Source organism: Anomaloglossus baeobatrachus, chromosome 12, assembly GCF_048569485.1.
Source record: "Anomaloglossus baeobatrachus isolate aAnoBae1 chromosome 12, aAnoBae1.hap1, whole genome shotgun sequence".
Classification (NCBI taxonomy): Eukaryota; Metazoa; Chordata; class Amphibia; order Anura; family Aromobatidae; genus Anomaloglossus; species Anomaloglossus baeobatrachus.
In genome coordinates this window covers 135045307-135068842 of record NC_134364.1, presented here as the reverse complement: position 1 = coordinate 135068842, position 23536 = coordinate 135045307, and the positions used below count along the sequence as shown (strand labels likewise).

General features: G+C 50.1%; 1 protein-coding gene across 1 annotated transcript in view; it reads right to left on the bottom strand.

Moving 5' to 3' along the window:
• Nucleotides 1–6453: 6453 nt before the first annotated feature.
• VPS39 (VPS39 subunit of HOPS complex) overlaps nt 6454–23536 on the bottom strand; it is a 184840-nt gene continuing 167757 nt past the window's right edge. The window contains exons 24-25 of the mRNA XM_075330479.1: nt 11337–11428; nt 6454–8450 (exon numbers count right to left, since the gene is read on the bottom strand). Of these exons, the coding sequence (XP_075186594.1) occupies nt 8375–8450; nt 11337–11428 (168 nt within the window). The 3' untranslated portion in view covers nt 6454–8374. The remainder of the gene's footprint in view (nt 8451–11336; nt 11429–23536) is intronic.

Here is a 23536-nt window from a genome sequence, read left to right as displayed (position 1 = left end):
GTGCCTTGTTTCTACCTGCGAGAGGTTTACTGGCAGGATGGGCAATGGGTGGATTGCAGGGGGTGCAGGAGTGGTAAATCTAATGGTGGGGTACCTTAGATTTCCCGCTGTTGTAGTGGTAGGTGGGAGCATGGGGGTGTCAGAGGTAATAATGGGTCCTCCTCTCCATGGTGCTCCATGTTCTTGTTAGAGTCCGCTTGGGAAAGGTGCCCATGGTAGTCCCGGCATTGCTGGTGTGAGTCAGAGTGTGCTGATCCCTCTGCTGACGAGCTTCTGCTTTTGAATGCTCCCATAGTGTAGCTTGGCTGCTGCTGCGTGTTAAAGGGGCAGTTTAGATTGTTGTCTGGAGGATGAGTGGGAAGCTGCTGCAGGGCACCACGTTCGCTCTGTAATGTATGCGAACGCCGGGCAGGAAGTGACGATGTACAGCATGTATGTTTATTGCTGTATTTCATTTTAAATTTAGCGCTTTTTTCTGTTCTGACGTCACTTCCGGTCCGTGATCCGAAAACCGGAAGTGACGTATAGTCACATGGTCGCCGCGTCACAGGAAGTGACATGGCTGCCATGGTTACCGTATGTGACACAGCCTCCGCATGTAACGGTGAGTTACATGGGGGCCGCGTCATCCAGGGGAATGCACCATACCTGCTGTGCGGAGGGGGAGGTGCGCTGCGTGGCGGCGGCGACCGCGCTGCCAGGGGAGCCGGGGTTTTGGGGGTCAGGGGTGAGAGCGGACCGGACCTTCTGGACCGGGCCGCCCTGCGCCTGGGATCTGTGGTGAGGCTTAAGGCCACTTTACACACAGAGATAAATCTGCGGCAGATCTGTGGTTGTAGAGAAATTGTGGACAATCAGTGCCAGGTTTGTGACTGTGTACAAATGGAACAATATGTTCACGATTTCACTGCAACCACAGATCTGCCAAAGATTTATCTCTGCGTGTAAAGTGGCCTTTAGACGCTGCGGTGGACGGGAGGGTCTGGAAGACCTGCGCCCACCGCTGCTGGGAACCAGCAGGAGGGAGCTGGTGCCCACAAGGGAGGCAAGCCATTCGGCTCCCTCCCGTCCGATCCTTTCTCTTACCGCTGCTTCCAGGGGGTCCATCGACGATGCTCACCTTGAGGACAGATTGTGGTAAGAGGAAGGAGGGACTCCGGAGGCTGCTTATATGACCTGGAGGGGGTCCCAGCAAGGAAGGGGGGTAGCGGGGGGGCATTGCACAGTGAGGAGGAGGGAGAGGTGACCATGGGAGGACATAGCGAGGGGCTCAGCAGTCAGGGGCAGCGGCCGCAGTGCCCTGCATAGATTGTGCTGGGGACGCAGGACGCATGCAGTTACGCTGCACTGCTATAGGCAGCGTAACTGCATGCAAATACGCAACGTGGGCACATAGCCTGTAGGTCAGCAAGCTGGTACACGTGCCATGCATGGCTCATGTGCTGAACCTAGTTGTTCAGAAATTTCTCAAAACATACCCTGACTTGCCGTACCTACTTGAGAAGGTATGCTGGATTAGCGCCCATTTCCGCTATTCCTCTACCACTTTTGATGGTTTTACAGTGCTGCAAAAGCGCTTGAATTTGCCAAGTCACTGGCTCATTTATGACCTGCCCACGAGGTGGATCTCTAGATATCATATGTTGGCGAGGATTACTGAGCAGCAGAGGGCAGTAGCTGAATACCAGCTTCAACATACCCATCAGACTGAGAATCAGCCACCACACATAACTGTCAAGTGGGTGTGGATCATTGACATTTGTGACATTTGTAAGCTTCTTGAGAACTTTGAGTACTTCACAAAGCTGGTGAGCGATGATCAAGCTATTATCAGCTTAACCATCCCGCTGCTGTGTCTGTTGAAACAATCGCTGCATAATCTCAAAGAGGGAGTTTTGAGTGCCCAGCATGTGGCTATGGAGCCAGATTTCCCTATGGGTAATACTACCCAGCGAGGCAAAATTGGGTGATGATGAGGAGGATAAGGAGGGAGAGGACTTGTTTTTCTTTGCTAATGAGGGGACTCCCAATGCTACACAGGGGACTCTCAACCTCAGCTTCATGTCTGTCCAGCATGGATGGGCTGGAGAGGAGGAGGTGGTGGAGTAGGTGAATCAGTGAAGAGAGGAAGGGTATTGTTCCTCCTGGTGGGGACATAAAACCTTTGCCTGTTTTCAGCTTGGTCCACATGGCACAGTTGATGTGTAAGTGTCTGTGTCAAGACCCTCGCGTGATACACATTTTATCCAACAACTTATACTGGTTTGCAACCTTTGTGGACCCACGGTACAAGGAGAAATTTCCTTCTCTCCTTTTGGAGTCACCAAAGGGTTGCACAATGGAATCCTTCAAGAAGGTCATTGTAGATCAGTTGATGAAAATATCACCCTCAGACAACGCTGGCGGCAGAGTTACTGGCTCTTTTCAATACCAAGGACTAATGGGGAGAGACACCAACACCAGGTCCAACAGAGGTGGGGGGGAAAATGTGCGCAAACTGGGCCATTAATTTAATAAACCAGCACATCAGCAAGGGCTATCTGTGCCTGTAACAATGCCAAGCAGGAAGAATTTGCACAACATGGTCAAAGGGTACTTAAGTCACCATACCTGCGTCCTTTCTGATGCTTCTGTGACGCCCTGGACTAGCCAGGTAGTCACAGGTAGACCCCCTGCACAAACACCAGCCCCTAAAAAGGTATCATCAGCCAACCTAAAATCCCGGAGTCACCCCTCTCAGGTCTTGACGTTCACACCCGGGGGCGGAGCTAGGCGGTTGACCACGCCCTCCGAGGAGTTTGGATAGCCTAAGGCGGGAAAAAACCAAGCAGATCTGTTAGGGGAGTAGAGAGGAGTAACGTCTGTCAGGGATCTGGGTAGGAGCCCGGATACCCTGTGGCCAGGAGGCAGACGGTGGTGGCTGCCTGCAGGAGCCGGGAAGACAGCCGGTGGAACCGTCAGGGACCAGGACAGGGTAGTGGCCCGCCGGTACCGAACCGGGGAACCGAACGGAAACCGGAGCACCAGGAGGGGTACTCAGACCCAGTACGAGGCCCAGAAGCCACTGGACTGAGTCGAATTCACTGATTGGGGTCTGGACATTAGGTTCTTTCCCATCCAAGTCCCGTCTGAAGGCAACAGCCCAACGAGGGGGATAGAAAGCCACTGCCCAGGCATAGAGATCCCACGGGCCAGCGTCTGCGGGCAAACGGGCTCCCCGACATCCACTAGCCGGGGAGCGGACTCCCGTCCCTGAAGCGAAGGAAGTCAGCATTCAACTAGAGGTGCAGGAGAAAGGCGGGGACCACCAACCTGAGTAAGGGGCAAAGCGCAGCCGGCTGCGGGCACCGACCACCATCCTTTTGGTTTACCAGACTCCGGTGTATTTATACTAGTGAGTACAACAGTGCCCTCGGGCAGCGCATCGCACCACATCATCCCGCCCGCACCTCACAACCACCAGGCCCCGGGACCATCACACCCTGCCCACGGAGGGGTCAACACCAGGCTGCACAACACCGTCCCCGGGAGCCTAGTTAATGGTAGCGGTGGTGTCCACACTCACCACAACCCGTGGGTGGCGTCACGAACTTAACCCCCAAACAACCGCGGCCCCGGCCATGAACCTCCCCACCGAACACCACCCCTCACGTAGCACCAGCATCCCTTCAGAGCGACGTGAGCCTCGGGTCCGGGAGGAGCTCGAGCAACCCACCGATGAGCACGGATCCGAGCCCCGGGGTGGTACACTTCAGTTCCCTTTAATTATTGTGTGTCCAAGCTGAACACTTGGCCGACCTCTCCTTATACGCCTTGGAGGTGCTGGCCTGCCCGGCTGCTAGTGTGATGTCAGAGAGTGTTTTTAGTTCTGCTGGGGCAATCATCACTGATAGGCGCTCACACCTCTCCACAGATAATGCAGACAGATTTACTCTGATTAAATTCAATAAAGGACTGGATTTCTCTAGTTTGTCACTCCTCCAGATGACAGCAAGCCAAACGAAATTCCCCCAAAATGTTGATTTTGATTACATCTGTTAATGTCCATCCCTTCCCATATAAACCTGTTTCTTTCCTGCGTCAACCATGACTCAGCCCATAGGGCTAATTTTTGTAAACACTATGCACATTGTGCAGTGGACAAACCAGGACAGTTCTCCTGCTCCAGCGTTACTACTATTTGTCATTGGAGGCCCTTGTGATGGTGACTCCCTGCATCAACCATGACTTAAGGTCCCGTTACACATAGCGACGTACAAGTGATCCGACCTGGCAGGGATCACTGGAACGTCGCTATATGGTCGCTGTTGAGTTGTCAATCAGGCAGATCTCCATAGCGACCAGCCATCAGCCACCAGCGACCCGTGTAACGACGGCTCCCTGCACACTAAGAACTGGCGCTCGTTGGTCTCCCGCTCTCAAACACGCTGATGCGTGATGCACAGCGGGAGACCAACAAGCAAAAAATGGTCCTGATCGTTGTGTTACGATCAGCGACCTCGCAGCAGGGGCCCGCTCTCTGCTGCTCGTCACACAGAGAGTATGACTGTAATCTCTCTGGGCCGCATTGCTCTGCAGTATGTGTGTGCACAGTGTCGGCTGTCAGTGCTGGGCAGTAATTACAGCAGAGCTCACAGTATTGGGAGTGCTGACTAACAACTCCCTGACTGGAAGAGCAGCCGTAGCCACTGCTCCAAGTAAGCAGCAAAACTGGATTTCTTAGCTAATTACTTGCAGAACACACCTATGTTTACAAGTGAATATCATTTCTGGACATAACAGGTTTCTCTTTTACATGGCTGATCAACAAATATATTCTGTATGAAGAAAAATGCAAACTCCAAGCCACACATCCAAGCCCTCTTCACCTCATGCTGACTACAACTCAAAAATATCTCCCGGATCCGTGCTTTCCTTAACCAAGAATCAGCAAAAACATTGGTGCATGCCCTTATCATCTCCCGCCTCAACTACTGCAACCTCCTGCTCTCTGGCCTCCCTTCCAACACTCTTGCACCCCTTCAATCTATCCTAAACTCTGCGTCCCACTTAATCCACCTCTCCCCTCGCTATTCCCCAGCCTCGCCACTCTGCCAATCCCTTCACTGGCTTCCCATCGCCCAATGACTCCAGTTCAAAACACTTACCATGACCTACAAAGCCATCCACAACCTGTCTCTTCCTTATATATGTGACCTAATCTCCCGGTACCTACCTGCACGCAACCTCAGCTCCTCACAAGATCTCCTTCTCTACTCCTCTCTTATCTCCTCTTCCCACAATCGCATCCAAGATTTCTCCTGTGCCTCCCCCATACTCTGGAATGCTCTGCCACAACATATCAGATTCGCGCCTACCTTGACAAGCTTCAAAAGGAACCTGAAGACTCACCTCTTCCTACAAGCCTACAACCTAGAATAACCCTCAGTCCAGTACACCACTGCGCATCCAGCTCTGTCCTCACCTATTGAACCCTCACCCATTAACTCTAGACTGAGTCCTCACAGGCAGGGTCCTCTCTCCTCCTGTAGACTGTGAGTCCTTGCGGGCAGGGTCCTCTCTCCTCCTCTAGACTGTGAGCCCTCGCAGGCAGGGTCCTTTCCTCCTGTAGACTGTGAGCCCTCGCGGGCAGGGTCCTCTCTCCTCCTGTAGACTGAGCCCTCGTGGGCAGGGTCCTTTCTCCTCCTGTAGACTGTGAGCCCTCGCGGGCAGGGTCCTCTCCTCCTGTAGACTGTGAGCCCTCGTGGGCAGAGTCCTTTCTCCTCCTGTAGACTGTGAGCCCTCGCGGGCAGGGTCCTCTCTCCTCCTGTAGACTGAGCCCTCGTGGGCAGGGTCCTTTCTCCTCCTGTAGACTGTGAGCCCTCGCGGGCAGGGTCCTCTCCTCCTGTAGACTGTGAGCCCTCGTGGGCAGGGTCCTCTCCTCCTGTAGACTGTGAGCCCTCGCAGGCAGGGTCCTCTCTCCTCCTGTAGACTGTGAGCCCTCGTGGGCAGGGTCCTCTCCTCCTGTAGACTGTGAGCCCTCGCAGGCAGGGTCCTCTCTCCTCCTGTAGACTGTGAGCCCTCGCGGGCAGGGTCCTCTCCTCCTGTAGACTGTGAGCCCTCGTGGGCAGGGTCCTTTCTCCTCCTGTACCAGTCTGTTTTTGTAATATTCATGATTGTTGTACTTGTTTTTATGTATACCCCTTTCACTTGTAAAGCACCATGGAATAAATTGTGCTATAATAATAAATAATAAAAATACCTCTGAGCTGGAGGCAAAACTGACCAAACCCGGTGAAATCTAAGCACAAGGCTAACGTTACGATTCACCCCTGACAGTCAGTCTCAGATCTTGTACTCTCTATGGTTAAATCAACGGAAATCACTTGATTTGTTAAACATTTTGATTTTAAAAAGTCTTAAAATTTCATCTTCAGTCATTGTGTCTTTTTCTCACAAATAATAACGTGGCCGGTCATTCATTTTTTTTTTTATTAAATTTTTCCAGTAATTCAACCAATCAGATGTAACGTGGTGCAGCATTTATTCCACAACCAAAAATAAGCTAAACAGAGAATAGCACGTCAGACAGAATCCGGACCCTAAAGGCTGAGAATTACTGTGAGTAAGAATGAAGACGGCATTCCCTAAAGTCATGATCGGGTGATAAAGCTGATAACACTTATTTATTTATTATTTTTTTTTTAAATATAGTTATTGTAAAGACTTCATTATTTTTTGAGCACAAAAATGCAGGACTGCTCCGTGCCACCCGGTGTCCGCAGGCTTTATGTATCATTACATTCTTTATTTAGCACTTCAACTCGAATGTAGGTGAATAAACAGAATATCATACAAATTGTGTAGGATAATGACATACCCCACCTCGTTATAAAGATCTATGTACATACATTAACAAATCTTTACAGCTTTAAGTATAAATCCTTCATTAATTTACATTTACAGAAAGAAAGTGTGCAAAATCTGTCAACGGTACACTTGTAGTCGGTATAATAAGACTTACAGTAGGACTCATCAGAATCTACATCATTATAGCAGAGTCTTCACAATACAAACTGCATACATTATTACATTTCCCAGACCTGATGGGGCTGGTGTACTTACCATGAGAATTTGTCAGAATGTCCATTTCAAGCTGGGTGAACAAAGGCTGAATGCTCATCAATGTTGAGCTCCCTCTCCCTCTGAACCGTCAAAATGCAAATAGTGTCAGAATGATATATTTATTGTGGCATGGACTTTCAAAGAAAGTATATCAGCCTCATCAGGTCTAATACAGCTATTGAATAATGCATGCTCTGCACATCTGATGACATCTGCTTTAAAGGAGATCTGTCACCCTTTTAAGTTATTAATATGGGCATACACATTGTATACAGCTGAAATGAGTTATCCTGTGTTCCTCCTGCATGATAGCTTGTCCAGTAAAAATCATCTTTTGTAGCTTTGATCTCTCAGGCTATGTGGGTGCGCTGCTCAAAAGATAAGACCGCTCCGATCTTCAATATAGAAGATTTCTCCTGTGACGTCGGGTGATCGGCCGTAAATCCCGCGGCTGCACATTCTGCCTCTCCTCTGCACTCTTCTGCCCTTCTGTGGTTTCTAATATGGCATTTAAGACGCCGGCGCCTGCACACGTCAAAATTGGAGACCGTGCCCAAAGAAGAGCGGAACAGTGCAGAGGAGAGACCACATGGAGAATGCACAGGCACGGGATTTATGGCCTCGCACCTGATGCCACAGAGACACTAAAGGGTAGAGGAGAAGAACCGGAAGCAGTCTTATCTTCTGAGCAGTCTTATCTTTCCGGGCAATCTTATCTTTCCGGGCAATCTTATCTTCCGGGCAATCTTATCTTTCCGGGCAATCTTATCTTTCCGGGCAATCTTATCTTTCCGGGCAATCTTATCTTCCGGGCAATCTTATCTTCCGGGCAATCTTATCTTCCGGGCAATCTTATCTTCCGGGCAATCTTATCTTCCGGGCAATCTTATCTTCCGGGCAATCTTATCTTCCGGGCAATCTTATCTTCCGGGCAGTCTTATCTTCCGGGCAATCTTATCTTACGGGCAGCGCATGCCCCACAGGCTGGAAGATCAAAGCTATAGAAGATGAACAGCCATCATCCACGAGGCATACAGGTAAGACTAAGTTCAGCTCTATACCACATGTATGCCCATATTGATAACTCAAAAAACTCCAAAGAGTAACAGATTCCCTTTAAGAGTGTTCTCAAACAGATAGTGTGTGAAGTACAAAAGATGCAAAATGCAGGTCCATCTGCCGGTGGTGCGGCGCCCTCCTCCCATGTGACCGCTTCACGGAGCCGCAGCCGGACTTGTACCATATTGTGTTTTACATGGGTCATAGATCTTCAAGTGTCCACAGAGCTCACATCCTTTGCACAGAAGTAGTGGACAACCACACCATTGGGATAGCGAGCGAATGCACTGTGAAAAAAAGAAGGAAGACAAATTAATGTTACACAAATTGTAATAATGCCATGATATTCCAGTGTAACAGCAAACACCAGGAGAAGAGCAATGGGTGTGATTGCCGCGCTGCCGAAGTCACAGAAACATCCAATACTGATTTATTTCTACGTGTTTCAGAGAGAACCCTCACATATACAAGGAGGTACACATAGCTGGGTATATATAAGGAGCAGGGATCTCAAAGCAACGCCCCTTCAATTTTGGAAAATAAAGGGTGCACGGTGAGACCAAAGGGTGCATTTGATTAGAAATAAAAATATTTCACCCATCACTACAGAAAATTTTTAAACAAATTTTATCACCACTTTCAATCTTGATAATTATAAAATCTACTACAAAGACACTGGGGCGTTCTAGAAATGATCCTTTCCTAAAAAAAAAAATCTTACCCGTCAGCCCGGGGATCACAAACACTTAAAAATATCCTATCGCTCAGTAGATTAAGGGAACTACGTCCGACCAGTCTGCCCACAAATAGCATTTCCCCAGGGAGTTTTAAATGCTTTTCTCGCGATTGTAGCTCAGTTGGATAACACACTAATGCACAAAAAACCCATTCTATGCCACAGTGGGGTTCTAGACCATAGACATACATTATAAAATTTATTTATTTTTTGCTCCATTCTTGTTCTTCATCTTTTAGAACTTCACTTCTGCACTGCAAGTTGCAGATCTCGTGGGGTTTTTTTTTTTTTTTTTTTACAGAGCTGCACCTAATCCAAGTAGCTCAGTCAGCTAATTCACTGATACACACAAAAACCTTCCATATCACAGTAGGGTTCTAGACCATAGACATACATTTTGGAAAATATTGTTGTTTTTTTTTTTGTTTGTTTCTAGTAGTTTCTATATGTATAAAATTGTACAGATGCAATTTTTCATTTGCATGCTTTACATATTTATTGTTTGTATCATACCAATGATCCATGTATAAAATAGTGATGTTGTATGTTCTCTGATACGGTTTGGTCTCACAGGGCAGCGTTTGGTCTCACAGGGCACCCATGGGGCTCACAGGGCACCCATGGGGCTCACAGGGCACCCATGGGGCTCACAGGGCACCCATGGGGCTCACAGGGCACCCATGGGGCTCACAGGGCACCCATGGGGCTCACAGGGCACCCATGGGGCTCACAGTGCACCCATGGGTCTCACAGTGCACCCTTTGGTCTCACAGTGCACCCTTTGGTCTCACAGTGCACCCTTTGGTCTCACAGTGCACCCTTTGGTCTCACAGTGCACCCTTTGGTCTCACAGTGCACCCTTTGGTCTCACAGTGCACCCTTTGGTCTCACAGTGCACCCTTTGGTCTCACAGTGCACCCTTTGGTCTCACAGTGCACCCTTTGGTCTCACAGTGCACCCTTTGGTCTCACAGTGCACCCTTTGGTCTCACAGTGCACCCTTTGGTCTCACAGTGCACCCTTTGGTCTCACAGTGCACCCTTTGGTCTCACAGTGCACCCTTTGGTCTCACAGTGCACCCTTTGGTCTCACAGTGCACCCTTTGGTCTCACAGTGCACCCTTTGGTCTCACAGTGCACCCTTTGGTCTCACAGTGCACCCTTTGGTCTCACAGTGCACCCTTTGGTCTCACAGTGCACCCTTTGGTCTCACAGTGCACCCTTTGGTCTCACAGTGCACCCTTTGTTTTCAAAATTGGAGGGGCATTGCTTTGAGATACCTGCTCTCTATATATACTCAGCTATGTGTACCTCCTTGTATATGTGATTTTCCTGAGGAAGTAGAGGGTTCTCTCTGAAACGCGTAGAAATAAATCACTATTGACCTGCTCCTGGATGTTTCTGTGACTACGGCAGTGCGGTACTCACACCCATTCATCTTTTCCTGGTGTTTGCTGTTACATTTGTGGGGATGCTGCAAAATAAGCAATGTGTGCATGAGACTTCAGGAATCCCATTCACTTTGCTGGGACTAGAAATTCCTTCAGGTTTTGAGACAAATCTGCACAAAAACAAAAGCGTGGCAAAACCACAACTTGTGCACAGGGCCCAAGACTTTAAACTTCTAAGGTTAAAGTACTTTTCAAAGGCCTCCGAGCCTGCATCGTCCTTGTGCATTCACAATGCCACCACCATAAGGCCATGTGCCCACGGGAGCTTGCTTCTGCGGATTTTGCCGCGGAAAACTTGTGGCTTTATCTGGATTTTCCAGATAAATCCGCAGGTTTCAGCATGTACAGACACTCCCCATGTTATCCTATGGGACATGGGGAGTGCTGTGTCCACGTTGAGGAATGTGCGGCTGCGGAATATGTTGCGGATATCCCGAAGCCGCACATAACTGCATGTCAATTATTCCTGCGGATTTACCTGCGGATGGTCCCATACTTACCTGCCTTGATAGCAGACACCCGGTCACTTTCCCTCGGTGCACAGGAGGCTGGAGCGCGGTGGATCCATGAGCAGGAAGGAGGAGGTGGGCGGGGCCTGCACGAGCTCCGGTCATGTGACAGCCAGAGCTAGTTCAGGCCCGCCCACCTTCTCCTGCACAGTGTAGAGACGCTGACAGACGCCGGAGAGAAGTGCTGCGTGATGGAGGTGAGTATGAACTCCCCCGATCACTTGTTCTGCATTGAGGATGCAGTGCTGAAGCCATGGTACTGTATCCTCAATGCAGAATGCCCGCAGCATATCCGCAGGACATTCCACAAATAAACCGCAGCATTGAAACAGACAAAGTTGTGCTGCGGTTTTCTGGGAGCTCCCGCGGAATGTCCTGCGGATATAACCACAGGACACTTTCCCCCGTGGGCACATAGCCTTACTGTACAGCGGACGGGAAACGGTGCACACGCTTTAGGTGCGGTTACATTTCTTTACCTGTTTCCAATTTTTTTCTTGCAAACACTGCAAATCTTTTCTTCTGTAATAACACATTTGACCTGCTGATGGGAAATCCTCTCCTCTTGAACCTGCACAATATAGGAATAATCCATGAAAAACAAATCAAGATCTAAAAATTTAAGTCTTAAACATTTAGTTTACTGTACTCAGCATAAATGTGTACACCTCATTTCAAAAGTAAAATTCTAATCAATCTCACTCAGGCCTGCACAAACATGCGGTGCACCAGAGGATTGGCTGCAGCCTGCAGATCTGTCCAGCAGAAGGTGCACCCAGCTGCCTATATTCACATGTATTCATCTGTCAGACACAAATATATTTGAACACTGTTGTGCCAGGACTGGGGCAAAGTAGTGCAGAGCAGAGGAGCTGATGACCTCATTATGCTGCTGCTGGCACAGCAGAGGTATCAGACTGTTAGCTGTGGGACGCGCTCCGTGCACGAGATGAAGATTAAATGTATAATTAATCAGGAGGGGAGGTTGATTGGAGTTACTGACAAGCCACAAAAATGGGGGAGGAAAGATTGTTAAAGGGGGCACAATATAGTGAAGGGCAGTGGAACTTATGCAGAGACCCTGATGAAGGTGATGCCGAAACATGCGCGTCGGGGTTGGAGTCACGTGTACCCACAGGACCTCTGTTCAGGTAAAACCCTTTATCTTTATATCTAGGAGGCTTTCCGTACATCTGCTACCTTGTTTCTCTGGATATATTGCAGCAGCACACTGTTATTATAACCAGCTGACTTTTCTTTGCACTATGTCCTGTGTGTCTGTTTCATAACCACCTTTATATACCAAACTATGTGCAATTATAAACTACACCAGCACTATTAGCTTTTTCCATCAGCACAATAGTGGTCTATACTAAAGCTACAGTTGCTACCGTGTTTCCCCGAAAGTAGGACCCCCCCGAAAGTAAGGCAGGGTGGGGGTTTCGGGGGGTCCGCCAATGTAGGGCACCCCCCGATTGTAAGGCAGGGTAGCGGGGGTGCCCGGGGAATGTAAGGCCGCCTATGGGTGGTGGTCGCGGCGTAATGTATACCTCCTCCGGTGAATGGCCCCCGCAATCTCGCCGGCCTGCGGCGCGTCCCGGGTCAACGCTCTTCCTGCTTGATGCTGATTGGCCGATCAGCCTGTTCGTCACAGGCTCCCTGCTGGCCATCAGCTCGAGCTGTGATTGGCCAGTCAGCCGGCTCGCAGCTGATTGGCCCTCAGCTCGAGCTGCGATTGGCCAGTCAGCCGGCTCGCAGCTGATTGGCCCTCAGCTCGAGCTGCGATTGGCCAGTCAGCCGGCTCGCAGCTGATTGGCCCTCAGCTCGAGCTGCGATTGGCCAGTCAGCCGGCTCGCAGCTGATTGGCCGAAATCAGCCGCGACGTCACCGCCTGCAGGCTCGCTCCGATTTCGGTAAGTTCCGAAACTCTGTGTGTGTGTGTGTGTGTGTGTGTGTGTGTGTGTACGGTATGTGTATGGGTGCCGTATGGGGCTGTATATGTCAGTGTGTGTGTGTGTGTGTACGGTACCGGTACGATATGTGTGTGGGTGCCGTGTGGGGCTGTACCGGTACCGTATGTGTCAGTGTGTGTGGTGGCAGAGTGGGGGGCAGAACCACTGTATGGGGAGGCTGCAGGGGGGAGGATGGGGTGGATGCCGGATCTCAAACAATGGGGAGGCTGCAGGGGGGAGGTATGTCATTTTTTTTCCAATGTAAGGCCTCCCCCGAAAGTAAGGCAGGGTGGGACTTTTGGGGGTAAATTTAATGTAAGACAGGGCCTTACTTTCGGGGAAACACGGTATATCAATTTCTAATAAGTACATACACTACTGGCTGCACTTTGTCTGCCCCCCCCCCCCCAACTCACCCAACTCACCCCCCCCCCCAACTCACATACTTCTGTCACTTCCTGTACATTCATACTAAACCCATAGGATGCCTTTGTTTGTGTGGGGGGAAACATTATGGAGGGGGCAGAGTGGGGGGAGGAGGCTATTATGGAGAGGTTCAATGCGGGTGATATTATAGAGGCTCAGTGTGTGCGGGGATATTATGGATAGGCGCTTTGTAGAGGGGATTTTATGGAGAGGCTCAGTGTGTGTGGGATTTTAAGTAAAAGGGGCTCAGCATGTTGGAGAGTAATAGAGACAGAGGGGAGGGGAGTGGGAGACAGTATGGAGAGGGGCACTGGGAGTGCAAATGGGATATTTTTGGAGAGGCTCAGTGAGTGCCACCTGGTCCTTAGTATTGTCTTTGGAAGAAATAAGTCATGTGCCAGTCCTTTATATTGACCACACATGTATTTATACATATAAATGAGATCTCCTCTGAGACGTCTTTTTTCTAAGCTAAACAAATCCATCTTTTCCAACCTCTCATCATACGGGCGGCCTCCATTACTCATCATACGGGCGGCCTCCATTACTCATCATACGGGCGGCCTCCATTACTCATCATACGGGCGGCCTCCATTACTCATCATACGGGCGGCCTCCATTACTCATATCATACGGGCGGCCTCCATTCCTCTCATCATACGGGCGGCCTCCATTCCTCTCATCATACGGGCGGCCTCCATTCCTCTCATCATACGGGCGGCCTCCATTCCTCATCATATGGGCGGCCTCCATTCCTCTCATCGTACGGGCGGACTCCATTCCTCTCATCGTACGGGTGGCCTCCATTCCTCTCATCGTACGGGCGGCCTCCATTCCTCTCATCGTATGGGCGGCCTCCATTCCTCTCATCGTATGGGCGGCCTCCATTCCTCTCGTCGTACGGGCGGCCTCCATTCCTCTCGTCGTACGGGCGGCCTCCATTCCTCTCGTCATACGGGCGGCCTCCATTCCTCTCGTCATACGGGCGGCCTCCATTCCTCTCGTCATACGGGCGGCCTCCATTCCTCTCGTCATACGGGCGGCCTCCATTCCTCTCATCATACGGGCGGCCTCCATTCCTCTCATCGTACGGGCGGCCTCCATTCCTCATCATATGGGCGGCCTCCATTCCTCATCATACGGGCGGCCTCCATTCCTCTCATCATACGGGCGGCCTCCATTCCTCTCATCATACGGGCGGCCTCCATTCCTCTCATCGTACGGGCGGCCTCCATTCCTCTCATCGTACGGGCGGCCTCCATTCCTCTCATCGTACGGGCGGCCTCCATTCCTCTCATCGTACGGGCGGCCTCCATTCCTCTCATCGTACGGGCGGCCTCCATTACTTGTAATAATTAGTTGCCGCCCTTAAACCGACTAACTGCTGAATATCCTTTTAAAATGTGGAGCCCAAAACTGGATTCAACACTGGACATGTGTCGTTTAAGATGACTTTTACAATAAACACGGTACATGAAGAGCAAAATAATTTTTGGCTATTATATGATCTGTATATTACTTTTTCATGAGATTTCCCAATGCATTTTTTATCTCTAGCTTTCAGTCATCTCTGATATAGTGGGTAAAGACTAAGGCCATGTGCGCACGTTGTGTTTTTTTTTTCATGCGTTTTGGCTGCGTTTAAACCTGCAGCGTGTCATTGTCAAAATGCATGTGTTCTGCTTCCCCAGCAAAGTCTATGAGAAGTCGGCAAATTCCATGCGCACATTGCTTTTTTAAACGCAGCGTATTGGATGCCAAATATTTGACAAAATCCATGCGTTTAAAAAAGCAGCATGTCACTTGTGCGTTTTGGTTGCATTTTCGATCCATTGAGATCAATGAGGTGTGTCAAAACGCAACCAAAATGTCAGCTGTGCGCATCCTGCAGCCGCTGAAACGGATTGGCGATAGCTGTGCGCATCCTGCAGCCGCTGAAACGGATTGGCGATAGCTGTGCGCATCCTGCAGCCACTGAAACGGATTGGCGATAGCTGTGCGCATCCTGCAGCCACTGAAACGGATTGGCGATGCACATCCCTATCGGCATCCAGTTGTTTATTTCCAAAAAAGTAAAACAAAATCAAATAAAAATAATTTAGATTAGCTGACAGGTCTAGATTAGGGACAGTGAAATATACTGTAGTAACTGACGTCTAAATGCTTCACAGGGTCATGATAACTGATGATCTCCAGCCAAATTATAGAGGACTTATTTCACACTGCAAAGTTCGGAGTTTGGCTTAAAATATAACCTTTATTGGATACTTTTAAACTTATTACCTATAGTGCCCTATAGAGAGCCCCACTAACAATAAAGCCGTGCCGTGCGTGCCCTATTGTGATAGCAGAATGCACGTGTTGTCGCGGCAGGTTGGTCCAGCTAAATCCTATCTTGGATAATAATCCTGATTATCTAGGCTGGGCTGTCCAGTATTAATTATGACGTGAGATGTATGATAATCCTCTATCTGCTTTTAATGTTAGTGTGAGCACAGAGGGTTTTATTACTAAATACCCCTCTCAAATATACTAAAGAACATAAGCCAGAAGTGTACAAGTGTCCACGGCATATGATTTGATGAGACGCCGGCATAATAGTTGGCGGCCAGCTATTATGCCGGTGTCTCATCAAATCTTATGCCGTATACATCGATTATCTAGTCTATCATATGCTGCACACAGGCCCCTGATTAATCAGGTCAGCAAAAAACAATTGAGTGAGGAAACGCGGAGGGCATAGCACACTGTTCACAGGTCCACTGACTGCACTTACACAGCACAGCACCGGGCGTCACTGCACCGGGCGTCACTGCACGTTGGAACAGGTATCATTAGCCGTTGCGATATCCCCAGCTCTCGGCAGTTGGATAGGCATGGACATCTGTACACTTCTGGCTTAATTAGATATATCAATACCACATGACCATGAAGGTCCCTGAGGTGACTCATTCAATAGGGACCATTCACATTCGCTGCATCTTTGCCAGTGAGATATATTCATGTGTCCAAGAACCAATATTTGAGAGGGGTATTTATTAATAAAACCCTCTGTGCTCGCACGAACATTAAAAGCAGATAGAGGATTGTGATACTTCTCACGTCATAATTAACACTGGACAGCCCAACCTAGATAATCAGGACATTTATCCAAGATCGGATTTAGCTGGACCAACCTGCGGTGACAACACATGCATTCTGCTATCACAATAGGGCACGCACGGCACGGCTTTATTGTTAGTGGGGCTCCCTATAGGGCACTATAGGTAATCATTCTAAAAGTATCCAATAAAGGTTATATTTTAAGCCAAACTCCAACCTTTGAACTGTGAAATAATTGACGTCTACTAAAGTATTTTTTCACTGACTTAAGTCAGGATTATCATCAGATAGCTGCGGTCGCCCAGTAATTTTTTTTCTTACGGACATCCCTTTAGTAATAATAGGTTCAGATTTGTACTGGAAGATTCTTGTAGAACTTCCACCACAGTTTTTCTACTGCACAGAATTATGGTCAGTGCAGTTAGATGCGGTCGCTCAGGCATTGTTTTTACTGTCGTCCATTTAGTTCTTATTTTACCAAATGTTTAGATTTTCCTTTTGTTATTTTTTTCCTACGTAATTTTCTTCTGCTCTCCCCCCCCCCCCCATCCCCCTCTTTCTCCTATTCTAATAAATGCATGTCCCGGGGATCAGTCACAATCCTCCAGCAGTCCTTTTCCAGTGAAATCGGGGTTTCTCACAGCCTCTCTGGGGTGTCAGCTTCTCCCTCAGAGGATCAATCTTACTCCTCCTCCCATCTTTCTCAGCCAGAATGAATAACCCCCAGGTAGGCAGAGAGTTTGGGTGGATTCCAGGCCCCCCTCCCCCAGACTTAAGGGCAAAAGCCTGGCAGGGGGTGATTAACCTGCAAACAGGACAATGTACACAAAAGGAATACACAGAATGGACAGAGCACTACACCTAGAATACAAACCTACACAAAATTATACACAACCCCCCATATTCCACCATCACACCGATATTTTCATAAATAAATGCAAAAATTATCTTAAATTTACCGCGATCATGAAGTACAATATGTGATGAAAAGCAATGTGAGAAGCACCGGGATGTACAAAAACAGTGCAGAGTTATAACCTCAAAGTGACAATGATCAAAATTTAAAAAAAATGGCCGGGTCATGAAGGTGAAAATAAGCTGAGGGGAGAAAGGGTTAATCACAAAATTTGTCATTTTTACAAGAGGTAATAGGAGAACATGAACCCTACAATTTATTATTGAATGTCTCGCAAATGTGGAAAAACCTCATATGTAGTCAAAAAATAATGTTAAGGTGCGCAGCGGAGCTGGAGAAGGAAGCGTGCGATGGGATTACAATTTTGGAGCACTTCAGTATTTGTCTCTAATGGATTCCAGACGCCATGTTGCAATTACAGAGGGCCCCAAAATGACAAAAAAGCAGAGCCCCCACCACAAGACATGTCGTTTTGGAAAATAACCCCCTCATGGAATTCATCGAGGAGTGTAGTGAGTAATTTTAGCCCCCAGCAGCTTCACATTTTATTAAGATTGAGCCGGTACAACAACAAAGAAGGGAATTTTGTTACTTACCGTAAATTCCTTTTCTTCTAGCTCCTATTGGGAGACCCAGACGATTGGGTGTATAGTACTGCCTCCGGAGGCCACACAAAGCATTACACTAAAAAGTGTAAGGCCCCTCCCCTTCTGGCTATACACCCCCAGTGGGATCACTGGCTCACCAGTTTTAGTGCAAAAGCAAGAAGGAGGAAAGCCAATAACTGGTTTAAACAAATTCCCTCCGAAGTAACATCGGAGAACTGAAAACCATTCAACATGAACAACATGTGGACCCGAAAAACAACCAAAAATCCCGAAGGACAACAGGGCGGGTGCTGGGTCTCCCAATAGGAGCTAGAAGAAAAGGAATTTACGGTAAGTAACAAAATTCCCTTCTTCTTCGGCGCTCCATTGGGAGACCCAGACGATTGGGACGTCCAAAAGCTGTCCCTGGGTGGGTAAAGAAATACCTCATGTTAGAGCTGCAAAGACAGCCCTCCCCTACGGGGAGGCAACTGCCGCCTGCAGGACTCTTCTACCTAGGCTGGCGTCCGCCGAAGCATAGGTATGCACCTGATAATGTTTGGTGAAAGTGTGCAGACTCGACCAGGTAGCTGCCTGGCACACCTGTTGAGCCGTAGCCTGGTGTCGTAATGCCCAGGGGCACCCACGGCTCTGGTAGAATGGGCCTTCAGCCCTGATGGAACCGGAAGCCCAGCAGAACGGTAGGCTTCAAGAATTGGTTCTTTGATCCATCGAGCCAGGGTGGCTTTGGAAGCCTGCGACCCTTTGCGCTTACCAGCGACAAGGACAAAGAGTGCATCCGAGCGGCGCAGGGGCGCCGTGCGGGAAATGTAGATTCTGAGTGCTCTCACCAGATCCAACAAATGTAAATCCTTTTCATACCGATGCACTGCATGCGGATAAAAGGAAGGCAAGGAGATATCCTGATTAAGATGAAAAGAGGATACCACCTTAGGGAGAAACTCCTGAATGGGGCGCAGCACTACCTTGTCCTGGTGGAACACCAGGAAAGGAGCTTTGGATGACAGCGCTGCTAGTTCAGACACTCTCCGAAGAGACGTGACCGCTACCAGAAAGGCCACTTTCTGTGAGAGTCGAGAAAGTGACACATCCCTCAGAGGCTCGAAGGGCGGCTTCTGGAGAGCAACAAGGACCTTGTTTAGATCCCACGGATCTAACGGCCGCCTGTACGGAGGTACGATATGACAAACCCCCTGCAGGAACGTGCGCACCTGAGAAAGTCGTGCTAGACGCTTCTGAAAAAACACGGATAGTGCCGAGACTTGCCCTTTAAGGGAGCCTAGCGACAAGCCCTTTTCCAACCCAGATTGCAGGAAGGAAAGAACGACAGGTAACGCGAATGGCCAGGGGGATACTCCTTGTGCAGAGCACCAGGATAAGAAAATCTTCCACGTTCTGTGGTAGATCTTAGCAGAAGTGGACTTCCTAGCCTGTCTCATGGTGGCCACGACCCCTTGGGGTAATCCTGAAGACGCTAGGATCCAGGACTCAATGGCCACACAGTCAGGTTCAGGGCCGCAGAATTCCGATGGAAAAACGGCCCTTGGGACAGTAAGTCTGGACGGTCTGGTAGTGCCCACGGTTGGCCGACCGTGAGATGCCACAGATCCGGGTACCACGACCTCCTCGGCCAGTCTGGGGCGACGAGTATGACGCGGCCGCAATCGGATCTGATCTTGCGTAACACTCTGGGCAAGAGTGCCAGAGGTGGAAACACATAAGGGAGCCGGAACTGCGACCAATCTTGCACTAAGGCGTCTGCCGCCAGAGCTCTTTGATCGCGAGACCGCGCTATGAAGGTCGGAACCTTGTTGTTGTGCCGAGACGCCATTAGGTCGACGTCCGGCACCCCCCAGCGGCGGCAGATTTCCTGAAACACGTCCGGGTGAAGGGACCATTCCCCTGCGTCCATGCCCTGGCGACTGAGGAAGTCTGCTTCCCAGTTTTCTACGCCCGGGATGTGAACTGCTGATATGGTGGATGCTTTTTCCTCCACCCACATCAGAATCCGCCTGACTTCCTGGAAGGCTTGCCGACTGCGTGTCCCTCCTTGGTGGTTGATGTATGCCACCGCTGTGGAGTTGTCCGACTGAATTCGGATCTGCTTTCCTTCCAGCCACTGCTGGAAGGCTAATAGGGCAAGATACACTGCCCTGATTTCCAGAACATTGATCTGAAGGGTGGACTCCTGCTGAGTCCACGTCCCTTGAGCCCTGTGGTGGAGAAAAACTGCTCCCCACCCTGACAGACTCGCGTCTGTCGTGACCACTGCCCAGGATGGGGGCAGGAATGATCTTCCCTGTGATAATGAGGTGGGAAGAAGCCACCATTGCAGAGAGTCCTTGGCCGTCTGAGAAAGGGAGACTTTCCTGTCTAGGGAAGTTGTCTTCCCGTCCCATTGGCGGAGAATGTCCCATTGAAGTGGGCGCAGATGAAACTGCGCGAACGGGACTGCCTCCATTGCTGCCACCATCTTCCCTAGGAAGTGCATGAGGCGCCTTAAGGGGTGCGACTGACCGTGAAGGAGAGACTGCACCCCTGTCTGTAGTGACCGCTGCTTGTCCAGCGGAAGCTTCACTATCGCTGAGAGAGTATGAAACTCCATGCCAAGATACGTTAGTGATTGAGTCGGTGCCAGGTTGGACTTTGAAAAGTTGATGATCCACCCGAAAGTCTGGAGAGTCTCCAGTGCAACATTCAGGCTGTGTTGGCATGCCTCTTGAGAGGGTGCTTTGACAAGTAGATCGTCTAAGTAAGGGATCACCGAATGTCCCTGAGAATGCAAGACTGCTACCACTGCCGCCATGACCTTGGTGAAAACCCGTGGGGCTGTCGCCAGACCAAATGGCAGAGCTACGAACTGGAGATGGTCGTCTCCTATCACGAAACGTAGAAAACGTTGGTGTTCTGTAGCAATCGGCACGTGGAGATAAGCATCTTTGATGTCTATTGATGCAAGGAAATCTCCTTGAGACATTGAGGCAATGACTGAGCGGAGGGATTCCATCCGGAACCGCCTGGCGTTCACATGCTTGTTGAGCAGCTTTAGGTCCAGAACAGGACGAAACGAGCCGTCCTTTTTTGGAACCACAAAGAGATTGGAGTAAAAACCTTGCCCTTGTTCCTGCAGAGGAACAGGGATCACCACTCCTTCTGCTTTTAGTGAGCACACCGCCTGCAGAAGGGCATCTGCTCGGTCGGGATGTGGGGAGGTTCTGAAGAACCGAGGCGGAGGACGAGAACTGAACTCTATCCTGTACCCGTGAGACAAAATGTCTGTTACCCACCGGTCTTTGACCTGTGGCAGCCAAATGTCGCAAAAGCGGGAGAGCCTGCCACCGACCGAGGATGCGGAGGGATGAGGCCGAAAGTCATGAGGCAGCCGCCTTGGAAGCGGTTCCTCCGGTTGCTTTCTTGGGGCGTGAGTGAGCCCGCCAGGAATCTGAGCTCCTTTGCTCCTTCTGAGTCCCTTTGGACGAGGAGAATTGGGTCTTGCCGGAGCCTCGAAAGGACCGAAACCTCGACTGCCACTTCCTCTGTTGAGGTTTGCTTGATCTGGGCTGGGGTAAGGAGGAGTCTTTACCCTTGGATTGTTTAATGATTTCAGCCAATTGTTCACCAAACAGTCTATCTACAGATAGTGGCAAGCTGGTTAAACATTTTTTGGAAGCAGAATCCGCTTTCCATTCCTTTAACCACAAGGCTCTGCGCAAAACCACAGAGTTGGCAGACGCCATTGAGGTACGGCTTGTAGAGTCCAGGACAGCGTTGATAGCGTAAGTCGCAAACGCAGACATTTGCGAGGTTAGGGACGCTACTCGCGGCACTGCTGGACGTATGATAGAGTCCACCTGTGCCAGACCAGCTGAAATAGCTTGGAGTGCCCACACGGCCGCGAATGCTGGAGCAAACGACGCGCCGATAGCTTCATAGACAGACTTTAACCAAAGGTCCATCTGTCTGTCATTGGCATCTTTAAGTGAAGCCCCATCCTCCACTGCAACTATGGATCTAGCCGCAAGCCTGGAGATTGGGGGGTCCACCTTTGGACACTGGGTCCAGCGTTTGACCACGTCAGGGGGAAAGGGATAACGTGTATCCTTAAGACGTTTGGAGAAACGCTTGTCTGGGTAAGCATGGTGTTTCTGGACTGATTCTCTGAAGTCAGCGTGGTCCAGAAAAGTACTCAGTTTACGCTTGGGATACCTGAAATGGAACTTCTCCTGCTGTGCAGCTGCCTCCTCTGCAGAAGGGGCAGGGGGAGAAATTTCCAATAGACTATTGATGGCCGCTATAAGGTCATTTACCATGGCGTCACCATCAGGAGTATCCAGATTGAGAGCGGTTTCAGGATTAGACTCCTGATCACCCTCCTCTGTCTCATCATGTAGAGACTCTTCTCGCTGAGACCCTGATCCGCGTGATGACGTGGAGGGTCTCTCCCAGCGAGCACGCTTAGGCTGCCTGGGACTGTCATCTGAATCAGAGCCATCAGGCTGAGATGCCTGGGACCCCCCTGAAGCACGGATTAACTCCAACTGAGGGGGACCGGGGAACGTTGCCGCAGCAGTGTCCATGGTCTGAGTAACTGGCCTGGCCTGCAAGGTCTCTAGGATCTTTGTCATAGTGACAGACATCTTGTCAGCAAAAACTGCAAACTCTGTCCCCGTCACCGGGACAGGGTTCACCGGCGACTCTGCCTGGGCCACTACCACCATAGACTCCGGCTGACGAAGTGGCACAGGGACCGAACATTGCACACAATGGGGGTCATTGTAACCTGCCGGTAGATCAGCCCCACAAGCGGCACAAGCAGCGCTTACAGCCTGTGTCTTGGCACCCTTGCGTTTTGCGGATGACATGTTGTCGTCTCCTCAGAGCAAGATAGGGTATACAGCCAAGAAGCGACCTTACAGTGCAATATATATATACAAATATATATGGTATAGAGAAAAAAAGGTACACCAAAATAACACTGTGGCACTAGTGGGGCCAGCACTAAAGTGCTGCTTACCGCCCGCTTAACGCGGGTGTGTGGTCGCCAGAAATCCCTTGTCTGGGTCTCCCAGAGCCTGTGTCCGTTCTCCAGCCAGACTGCATGTAGGAATGGCTGCCGGCGTCCTATGGAGAGGGGCGGGCCCTGGGCGTGTGCAGACAAAGAGCGGGAAACCTGCGTCCCACTGTGCTCAGTGAGAGGGCTGGAGCATGTAAATAAGACTCCAGCCCTCGGCGCTGATTAATCGTACAGCGTCTCTCCCTTGCCCTGATTGACAGGGTGGGGGCGGGAACGAAGCGGAGCTAGGCCGCAGAAGCCGGGGACTAAATTTATAAGCGACGCCGTCGTAAAAGCACGGTCGGCGCTAAGTCCCCGGCGCACTACAAGTCGCAGCCGCGCCGCCGCTCCAGGGGCGGCCAGCGCGGCAGTCCCCAACACATAAAGTCACTCAGAAAAACTGTATAGTGACTGTAACCCCAGCGCGCAGCGCTACTGTCCCCGGCGCACTAGCACACCCAGCAAGTCTGGAATGTGCGCGGCCTGTTTGGGACACAGAGTACCTGAATGTCGCAGGGCCTTGTCCCTGAACGGTACCCAGCTCCGTATCCAGCAGGTTCCATGGGTCTGTGGATAGAGCCCGGCCTCAGGGCTTGGGGGCCGGTAAGATCCCACTTCCTCA